Raw genomic sequence first — 11,597 nt, forward strand, 5'->3', positions numbered from 1 at the left:
TCAGTATATAATGCAGGCCTGGCCAACCTGTGGCTCTCCAGCTGTTGTGAAACTACAAGTTCCAGCATTCACTGACACAGTTTTGCTAGTAGGGATGCTAAAAATATGCCAGGATGCTGGGAGTGTAGTTTCACAACAGCTGGAGAGCCACAGGTTGGCCAGGCCTGCTATTATGTATAATAGTTCAGGCTATTTGCTAGACATACTTTTAAGGCATGGTATGTTGTGTCTGCATGCAGGACAATGAAAGCAAGAAAATGACAAGCACACACCAATGAAAACCCAGATGACTGCTGTGCATGGCCACACACTGGCATATTTATAATGGGTGCAGTGTGTGCGGTGCACATGGGCCCCCGAGGTCCAGGGGGGCCCACACCGCACCCATTTTTTTTCAATACTTACCTTCCGAAGTGCCGCAATGCCACAGCAGCGGTGCAGGAATGACTGGGAAAAATGGTGCAGCGTCCATTTTCCTAGTGTTTCGCAGATACGCAGTAGGAAAATCACTGGATAAATGCCCGCTGTGCCATTTTCACGGAGTCCTGTGCATGCACACTAGACTCTGGGACAGCGCTAGGGTCCCCTAGTGACCCTAGTGTTCAGAGTCCAGAGCAGTGCCGGCTAGAGAGGAGGGGCCCAGAAGAAGACTGCACACATGCCTCCTCCTCTCTGAAGACGCCCCTGTGGCCGCTCCTACAAAATAATTTTCCATTGAAAAAGTAGCTAGCTACCAACTCTGCAGAACTATTTCCAGGACAGCCACTTAATAACAATTGCACTGTTTTTTAATAGTTATTTTTCTTTTTTTTTTTTCTCCCCTTTGTTTAGTTTTCATTATGATTATTATTATTTTTTATATTTTCTTGACACTGCTAACAAAACATGGCATAGCACGTACACACTTGATTCCTGTGTTTGGTATAAGTAATATGACCATAGGGGAAAGCAGACAATGATAAAAGTATAGTAGCTTATGGCAAGCATACACGATATCACTGTGGATTTTCTCTTTTAAAGTATCATAGTGTTAATTCAATGAAAAACACGTCTTGCGTAAGAGTACACCTAAACAAACACAAGCAGTCACAAATTCTGGGGTTGTCAAACTGACATTGCAACACACCTTTTCCTATCTATGTGAAATAGAAACTCAAAATGTTCTAAATGTTCCCTGCTACTTTATGACCATAAAGAGAAATGTTGGCTGCAAATGCATTAGCTTTAGGCAGAAGATATTAATACCACTTGCAGAATATGCTCACCACCAATGTTTTCTCATTCACAGTCAGGTACCAGAGACACCACCACCTAAGTGGGGGACATGCCAGCTGTCCAATCAGAAGCCTCTTTCATGCCTACACCCTCTTTAACAAATGCTTGGTCCTTTATCCTTCAGTCAACAACAGGGACCAGCCAGCAAGCAGTGGAGGTCACAGGGAAGAAGACCCAAATGTGGGACACTTGCAGATGGAGTAGGCAGCTAACTTGGGGCTATTTTAGAGTACCCTGTTTAGGGGTCCGAAAAGTAGGAATGGACATCGGAAACCTAGCATCAAATGGTGGAAGAGTTAATGACATTGAATAATCCCGTGCAAGTTAGTCATCACCATTTCCAATACATTCGGTAGTAGAACCATAGGGATGATACACGCGTAAGCAAGAGACCCGTGATCATGCCAGCTTGGTAGGGTGTTTCTGCTCCTACTGTACCCCAGACTTGGTCCGTAACCAGGAAACTCTATTAACAGTCTTGAAACAGTCAGCCTTCAACAAACAAGCTATTATGCAGTACAGAGCAGGTTTAAAATAAAAATATATACCATTTCTCAAACATAATTTCAAAAAGTTATCATCAAATGGAAAAAATAGGATTTGAATTACCTACCGGTAAATCCTTTTCTCGTAGTCCGTAGAGGACACTGGGAATCCATTTAGTACCATGGGGTATAGACGGGTCCATTAGGAACCTTGGGCACTTTAAGAAATTGAGAGTGTGCACTGGCTCCTCCCTCTTTGCCCCTTCTACCAGACTAAGTCTAGGAAACTGTGCCCGAGGAGACGGACATACTTTGAGAGAAGGATAGATAAGGAAAGTGGTGAGATTATGAACCAGCACACACAAAACAAGAGGAAAGCCATGCTATCCAAACTTGAAACCAGGAACAGCAACAGCTGAAAAAAAACAACATTACTGAACCAAGTAACAGTGCAGGAAGAACGAAGCACCGGGCGGGCGCCCAGTATCCCCTACGGACTACGAGAATAGGATTTACTAGTAGGTAATTAAAATCCTATTTTCTCTTATGTCCTAGGTGATCCTGGGAATCCATTTGGTACCATGGGGATGTACCAAAGCTCCCAAACCAGGTGGGAGAATGCAGAGCTCCTGCAGAACCGATTGACCAAACTGAAGGTCCTCAGAGGCCAAAGTATTGAACTTGTAAAACTTTGCATATGTGTTAGAACCTGACCAAGTAGCTGCTCGGCAGAGCTGTAAAGTCGAGACACCCCGGGCAGCCGCCCAAGAAGAACCCACCGACTTAGTAGAGTGGGCCCGTACAGATTTTGGAACCGGCAAGCCTGCCGTGGAATAAGCATGCTGGATAGTGAGCCTGATCCAGCGTGCAATTGACTGCTTTGAAGCAGGACACCCAATTTTATTGGGATCATAAAGAACGAACAGCGAGTCCGATTTCCTGTGACGAGCTGTCCTCTTTACATACACCTTCAAAACCCTCACAACAGCAAAAGACTTTGAAGTAGCAGAGGTGTCCGTAACAACCGGCACCACAATAGGTTGGTTGATGTGAAATGCAGACACCACCTTAGGAAGAAATTGCTGACGAGTCCCGAGTTCAGCTCTGTCATCATGGAAAATTAAGTAGGTGCTCTTGTAAGACAACGTCCCCAACTCTGACACACGTCTTGCTGAAGCCAAGGCCAGCAGTGTGACGGTCTTCCGCGTAAGGTACTTTACGTCCACCTCCTGTAACGGTTCAAACCAGTCCGATTGGAGTAAGTGCAGAAACAAATTGAGATCCCAAGGTGCTGTGGGAGGCAAAAATGGAGGTCTTTTAGGGTTCGATGACCACTTAAGGTCTGGTCTATCAACTCTCTTCAGCCATCAGTCAGAATTCTAGACTTAGCAACCAGTTGGAGACCAGGAAATTAAAAGACTACACACAGAATTATGTGTAAACAAGACAGATCAAACTGACCTGCCGGGCCCGTCCTACGGGTTTATTTTATACTTTATGAACAAAGAAAGGATATGTTCCAATAATTTTAGCTAATCGGAATATACCATGTATATCTTGGAACATGCAATACATCAAATGTCATAAAAGATTATAATTAGCAACTAAAGCATCTTTGAATATGTTTTATTGCTTCCAGCTTATCAGCCTTCCAGGCATATAGACAAGATATTCTTTATCACGGTCATATGGTCAGAGGCTCTCTGTTCTGGATGTTCAGACATGTTCTTGGTTGGCTATCTGCCTGACTGGCCTTGAATACATCTTGTGTTGTTCGGCTTGAACAATTCATGCATTTAATATAATTTCTGAGTACATAATTTCTGAATATCTGTGTAGCAATTAAGGATTCATCAACATATTTGATTTGACTAACAGTAAATATCTTAATCAATGCGAAAAATCTTAAATCTATATATATATATATATATATATATATATATATATATATATATATATATATATATATATATATATATATATATATATGGTTGCTATACTGCAAAAGTTTCTTACACTATCAGGTTGGATGTGCAAAACACCCTTCAAGAACGTCTGGACCTCAGGGAGAAAAGTAAATAGACAATGCCGAAATGTGGACTTTAATGTAACCTAGGCGTAGGCCCACATCCACTCCCGATTGCAGAAAAAGCAAGAAACGTCCCAGATGAAATTCCACCGCAGAATATTGTCTGCTTTCACACCAAGAGACATACTTCTTTCATATACAGTGGTAATGTTTAGACGTTACCCTGTTCCTAGCTTGGATCATAGTCGAGATCACCTTGTCAGGGATCCCTCTCCTGGCTAGAATCAGCAGTTCAACTTCCATGCCGTTAAACGTAGCTGTGGTAAGTCTTGATAGACGAACGGGCCCTGTTGCAGAAGATCCTTGCGAAGAGGTAGTGGCCACGGATCTTCGATAAGCATATCGAGAAGATCCGCATACCAGGCCCTTCACGGCCAGTCCGGAGCAATGAGTATTGCTTGAACCTTTTCCCTTTTTATTGTCTTTAGAATTCTTGGGATCAGAGGAAGTGGAGGAAACACGTACACTAGCTCGTAGACCCACGGAGTTGTCAGAGCCTCTACCACCACTGCCTGTGGGTCTCTCGACCTGGAACAATACCGCTTGAGCTTCTTGAGTCGAGAGGCCATCATGTCGATCTGTGGATATCCCCACCGACGTGTCAACCACTGGAACACCTCCGGGTGAAGGCCCCACTCGCCCGGGTGCCGATCCTGCCTGCTAATGAAGTCTGCTTCCCAGTTATCTACTCCCGGAATAAAGACCACGGATAACGCCACGGCGTGTTTCAAGTTCAGTCTGACATTGCTGCTCTGCTTTTCGTTCTGCCCTGTCTGTTTATGTACGTTACCGCTGTCACATTATCCGACTGGACTTGAATGGCCTGATTCCGAAGTAGAGATGAGGCCTGCAGAAAAGAGTTGTAGATAGCCTTGAGTTCCGGGATGTTTATTGGAAGGACGACTTCCTGACTTGACCATCTTCCTTGAAACTGCACCCCCTGGGTGACTGCTCCCCAACCTCTGAGGCTTGCGTCTGTGGTTAGCAGAATCCAATTCTGAATCCCGAACAGACGAGCCAACACAGAAGGGAGATTCTGGCTCTTGGCGACAGACGGATCCTCTGGTGCATGTGAAGATGCGATCCAGACAATTTGTCCAATAGATCTAGCTGGAAGGGCCTTGCATGAAACCTACCGTACTGAAGCGCCTCATAAGAGGCCACCATTTTCCCCAGGAGGCGAATGCAGAGAGGCACCGAGATCCGGGTTGGCTTCAGGATAGCCCGAACCATCGACTGGATTACCATAGCCTTATCCAAGGGAAGGATCACTCAACCGATCCCTGGATGGTGCCTTTATCAGAAGATCGTCCAGGTACGGAATGATGTTCACTCCCAGTTTGCGGAGTAGAAACATCATCTCTGCCATCACTTTGGTGAACACTCTCGGTGCCGTAGAGAGACCAAATGACAGGGCCTGGAACTGGTAGTGACAGTCCTGCAGTGCAAACCGTAGATAAGCCTGATAAGGTGGCCAGATCGGAATGTGAAGGTACGCATCCTTGCTATCCAGAGACACTAGGAATTCCCCCTGCTCCAGACCTGAGATCACTACTCTCAGAGACTCCATTCTTGAATTTAAAAACTTGTAAGTAAGGGGTCAATGACTTGAGGTTCAGAATCTGTCTTACCGAACCGTCCGGTTTCAGTACTACAAACAAGTTGGAATATCCCTTGTTTTGCAGAGGAGGTGGAACTGGAACAATGACCTGAGTCTGTACCAGTTTTTGAATAGCGTCCTGTAAAGTTATACTTGCCTCTTGTGAAACTGGTAAGCCTGATTTGAAGAACCTGTGAGGTCGGAGCTCCTGGAACTCCAGTCTGTAGCCCTGGGAGATAAGATCTATGACCCAGGGATCCTGGCACGAACTTGTCCAGATGTGACTAAAGAATTTTAGTCGGGCAACCACCTGCCAGCTCTGTTCCTGTGAACCGGCATTTGCTGGTTTGCGTGGTTTACCTTTAGCGCCTCTGGTGGCTGTAGAAGAACCTCTGGGTTTGCCCCTAAACTTGACTGTCCGAAAGGACTGTAAATTTGGACCTGAGTAAGCCTTCCTAGCTGGGGGAGCTGCAGAAGGAAGATATGTGAACTTACCCGCAGTAGCTTTGGAGATCCATTTGTCTAGTTCATCTCCAAATAAGGCCTCTCCTGTGAAGGGTAGGCCTTCCACGCCTTTCCTAGAGTCCGAGTCAGCAGTCCACTGGCATAGCCATAAGCCTCTACGTGCCGACACTGCCACAGCAGTGGTGCGTGCATTAAGCAAGACTATTTCTTTTATGACTTCCACCATAAAGTTTGCAGAGTTCTGTATATGTTGCAGAAGTAAAATAATCTCTCCTTGAGGCGAAGTATCTAACCCCTCAATTAGGTTACCTGACCATTTGGCAATGGCTCTTGTAATCCACCCACATGCTATAGTGGGTCCCTGGGCTACCCTAGCAACTGTATACAAGGATTTGAGTGTGGTCTCAATTTTACGGTCAGCCGCGTCTTTTAGGGAGGCTGCACCCGGGACAGGCAATACAATTTTTCGTGACAGAAAGGGAAAAGATGATAGCAGCCTTTTAGGGATTTGAAATTTCCTATCAGGATTTACCCACGGTTCTTCAAACAGGGTATTTAGTTCCTTTGACACAGGAAAAGTGGCTGAGGATTTATTTTTTATATTAAAATAAGATTCCTCACTGTCCTCTGTCACCTTATCAGGGATATGCAGAACTTCTCAGCCTCTATTCCATGTGACAGAGTACCCTCCCCCAACTCCATGTCTGACCCCCTCATCATCAGAGTCAGACTGCAGGATATGGGCCAAAGAACGTTTTTGCAGAAAAATGGCAGGGGACTGAGATGCTGGTTTGGGTACTGAGTCTCTTTTCATAAACTCAGTCACAGATTGTCTTAAGTATTGCGTCTCTTTCTCATTGCGGGACAATTTAGTAGAAATGTTGGAAATCATTCCCCTAATGGAATCCAGCCATGCTGGTTCTGCCCCGCTAGCCTGGGATGGGACACTACACTGAGTACACACTAGTGAACCCCCCTGGAGAAGAGGAACACGGTGCCTTACATGAAACACACTATTTGCCTGACATACTGTAACAGTGACAGCACACACACACACAGGAAAAGGTTAGATGCACAATTAACCCACAAAGAGCCCTTCCAGGGAGACACATAGAGAGTATGGAGCTAGCACACGGCGCCCTTCCCGCTAATGCCAAGCTTAGCCGGGTCGCAGACTAAGTACACTAATAACCGCTCCCCCCCTGCTATGACCCCCTGGTACCGCTGAGTTAATCTGGAGTTTCTCCGGAGAAGCTGCGCGTCAGTCAGCGTTTGTGTCAGCTGCAGATGGAAAATGGCGCTGGTGAGCTGCTGAATCCGCTCATAGTGAAGCCCCGCCCCTCCAATGGCACACAGTCTTCCCGCTCTTTATTATACTGGCTGTTTGTGTCTGAGTGCATAAAATGGAGACAGACTCTTTTTATGGCTTTGTTACCAGTCTGGGTACTGTGGGTTCAGCGTCTGTGTCCTTACACAGTGGGAGACGCATTCCGCCCCGTTGAGAAGCCGTGCATCTCCATACCCTCATGCCGCCATAATGGCCAGCGACCCGCTAACCAGGACGCTGACTTAGTACTCACCACTCTTCTTTCTTCTGGCTCTGTTAGGGGTGGCAGCGTGCTGTGTGAATGTACGCTCGCCGTGGTGGGGCTTGCGAATAGTTCAGTCAGGAGCTAGAGTCCTGTCAGCAGGGAACGGGACCATTAACCCTTCAAGAGGTTGCCCCCCCCCCCCCCCCCAAGTCCCACACAGCAGGCAGGCTGGTGCCATCCAGTCCTGCCTGAAAATAACAAACATATCAAATAAATGCAGAAAACTCTTCAGGAGCTTCCAGAGACGTGACCGGCTCCTCCGGGCACATTTTCTAAACTGAGTCTGGTAGGAGGGGCATAGAGGGAAGAGCCAGCCGATACTATCAAATTCTTAAAGTGCCCAAGGCTCCTAGTTGACCCGTCTATACCCCATGGTACTAAATGGACTCCCAGTATCCCCTAGGACTAAGAGAAAGCACTGCCACGGCAAGAAAACCTTCGGTGATTATGGGACCTTGCCAATCTATGATATCATAAAGGATAATGTAAAAAAAAAAAAAAAAAAAAGTGCTATAAACTCATCACACCCATCCTGACCCTCTCATCCCATTTATACTGGGTGCTAGGGATGGCCATCGACCATCAATGATTTAAAATTATCAATGGTTTATGGCCGATGTTGAATACTTTTGGAATCAGTGGGGGAAGAACCAGATGGTTTCCCACCATCGATGCTGCAGAACCACCCGATGGTTTTTATTAATTTTTTTTTTTTTAAAGGGTGCAGGGACACGGAACATAGCTCCTCCCACCCGACACCCACAAATCCCCACCCCCTTGTTCTGATTGGCCTTGGTACAGTCATTGAAGGAATAGGGATGACCATCGGTTAGTGTAACCATCGATAGCCATCCATTACATAGTTTACTACAATTGAGGGTCACAACCATTTTGCCATCAATGGTAAACATCGATAGAGAACTCCCCGATGCCCATCCCTACTGGGAGCTTGTCTTTAGGTAATACATATGAAATCCCAGCAGACGGGATGCCGGCTGCCACTATATCAACAGCGGCATGATGTCTTCTGGAATCCCAGCAGCGAGTCCGCTCGCCACGCATTGGGCATGGTGGCTTGCTTTGCTCGCCACAGGTTCTATTCCCACCTAGTATTCCAACCTAGTGGGAATAGTGTGCTGGTGTCGGGATTCCATTCGTCGGTAAAATGCTGGATGTCAGGATCCCAATAGCTGGTATATTGACTACATCCTCTCTATAGCACAGGTGGAGTCTCCCGTCTCCAATTTTGAATATCACATTTTTCTGTATTTTGGAATATTTACATACTATAATGACATACCTTGGGAATGGTAAAGTATAAACACAGGATACATATCCTGTGGGTAATTTTATACAATATTTTGAATAAATTTGGGCATGAAACAAGTTTTCTTTATGTTTTCTATACATCTTATACACGGCAGGGGCAAATTCGTTCATCCGGCCAAAACGGTGGCTGCCGCACTTTACGGCAGCGATATCTTGCACAAAAATGTTTGCTACTATAGGGTAGGATGCACTTTTGTGCAAATCGGGCATTCGGCCACCAGGGCGGAGGGTGCGAGATGGGCTGCCGTTGCCGACATGTAAACGCCGTGCCAACAACAATTCGGGCCCTTCGCAGGCAACTGAATTCTCCCCATAGCCTGAAGATAATTTTATACAATATTTTTAATAGTTTTGTGCATGCTGAACCATCAGAAAGTACAGGTGTCACTATCTCAGTTCGCTCAAAAAAATAATAACCTGTATTTCGGAATTTTGAATATGGGAGACTAAGGGGCCTATTTATCACGATCCGCATCCAGGATGCGGATGACAGGTGATAAAATCGCCCAAACTCACACTGCGATAATTGATTACATTGCAGAGATGTATCAATTATCGCATGCAGGGACAGAACTTGTGGTCAAGCTCTATCCCTGTGATGACACTCCGCAGCATCACCGGGGTATTTTTTGTAAAAAATACCACAATGTCCTGCTGCGCATGCGCCGCTCCTGCCGACATCGCCTCTACCGCTCCCGCCCGGTCAACCCCGCTCCCCGTCGTGACTACCCCCATGCGTCGCAGATTCCCCCCAGCAGGATAATATACTCACCTGTCCAGGGAGCCAGTCGGCGCTGCTTCTGCTGGGCTGCCCGGCGCTGGATCCTGTGCGCTGCGGTGACCCCAGGTGCTGTAAAGTGCGCTGCCACTTTGCAGCGTCACTTTACTGCACCGGGGTCACAGCGCAGCACACGGGGGGCCCGGCAGCGCTCACCTGAGCAGTGGACACCGGCTCCCTGGACAGGTGAGTATCTAAGAGGCCTATATATTACCATTATTTTAGTATCACCTGAATCTATTAAAGGGCATTTGGAGCAGTTTTCATGAAAAACTGCTCCAAACCCTTTAATTGTCATTTTTTGAGTTACCCACATCGCATTACCCATACTTATAATGGGAAATGCGATAATGGGAAATGCGATGTGGCCAAATTTACTAAAAAATAAAAATGTTAAAAAAAACTCTGCAGTGTGCCCTGTGATAATCTCGTCAGATCAGGCTGGCGAGATCACAGGGCAGCACTGCAATAAGGAGCTCTGTCCCTGCATGCGATAACGGATACATGCGGTGTAATCAATTATCGCAGTGCAAGTCTGGTCGTCGCCTGTCATCCGTGATAAATAAATCCCTAAACCTGTGATATAACTTGTGTCTTACCACAGATGTTCCTTAAAGTTATAAAAAATAAAGACAGGGATAGATGTACCATGACCTGCCACGGGGATGTAGTTGGCAACTCGATAACTGAATGCCGGCGGTCAGAATACCGGCGCTGGAATCCTGACACCCGACACAATCCCAACAGCCGACATCCCAAATGTAAGAATAGCGGGGGATGACGGGAAGGGAGGGTTAGTATACTTCCGTCCGCTGTCTAAATGTTGGAATGCTGCTATCAGTCATGTGACCACCGGCATTCTAAGCGCCAGTCTCCTGTACCCAACCCCTGCCATGCTGTCAGGGTAGCATCTAGTTTCCCTTCGTGGAGAAGACATTTCCCCTGGTGTTAGCTCTACATTTCCTTGTTTAGCAAATACACAGCATGCACAAAGTATATATTTCAGATTAGTTAACATGTCAACAGAGAACATGGCGACGTGCTCATCGTGTCGACAAGCAACATATTGACATTACTCAAATGTCAAATTGGTTATATCATTGACAAGGAGTTTTTACACCAGTGTCGACATTTCCTCTATGTCAACACAGTGACATTTAACAGATGTCGACTGCATAGGACAGCCCGGCCCTCCCTATTAACTCTATGATATACTGCTGGCTCAACATCTGCAGTGGAACTACAAATTCCAGCGTGTCCTGTCCAGGAAAACTAGAACGCGTCGTTCCACCACAGCTGCGGCCGGTGTATGGGAATGTGAGCATAGGAAGCGTCCCAACAGTCCCTACAATGGCGAATGTGCTCCCATCCTACTCACAAGAGACATCCGCCCCCCCCTGCCAGTGCTGTCACACTCACCCCGGGCCAGGAGACCCTGAATCCGCCACATCCTGACCACCCTCTACGGTCCCGGCCACTTCAACTCTCTTAATGTCAGACCTTACTGGGCATGCGCGAGTGTGGGTGGGCGGCCGGCTTGTCATAGAGTTCAGAAGAACGGGAAAGAACGTCTTCAGGGAACGCGAATGGGAGCGAAGCGGAGCGGTAGTGGAAGCAAGATACTCTGGCGGCCATGTTTGATACTGGCAATTATCTTAGTTTCCCTTAGAAATAATGTTATTTTCATTACACACCTCAGTTATTGTCCCAAATAAGTTAATTAATAATATATGGTATCAGGTCTTTATTTTGCCCCAATAAAAACCAAATGTTTTAGTAGGTTTTATTTAGATGATTACAAAAATATATAAAGGAAATATTACATTAGTACTGTAGTAGGGGAAAAATTATATGAAATCAGTAGAACATATGAGGACCAGGCTGTCCTTTCCCCTAAGGCTGTCCTCGGCCGCCAATAGACGTTTCAATGTTCCAAGTTAGTCATGTCCTAGAAACTGTATTTAATTGGTGAACTCAAGTAAAA

General features: G+C 46.2%; 1 protein-coding gene across 1 annotated transcript in view; it reads right to left on the reverse strand.

Moving 5' to 3' along the window:
* DELE1 (DAP3 binding cell death enhancer 1) overlaps window positions 1-11,140 on the reverse strand; it is a 75,033-nt gene extending 63,893 nt beyond the window's left edge. Inside the window, exon 1 of the mRNA XM_063928546.1 lies at window positions 11,033-11,140. Coding sequence (XP_063784616.1) covers window positions 11,033-11,063 — 31 coding nt within the window. The 5' untranslated portion in view covers window positions 11,064-11,140. The remainder of the gene's footprint in view (window positions 1-11,032) is intronic.
* Between the last annotated feature and the right edge of the window lie 457 nt (window positions 11,141-11,597).

This window comes from Pseudophryne corroboree, chromosome 6 (assembly GCF_028390025.1).
Source record: "Pseudophryne corroboree isolate aPseCor3 chromosome 6, aPseCor3.hap2, whole genome shotgun sequence".
Taxonomy (NCBI): domain Eukaryota; kingdom Metazoa; phylum Chordata; class Amphibia; order Anura; family Myobatrachidae; genus Pseudophryne; species Pseudophryne corroboree.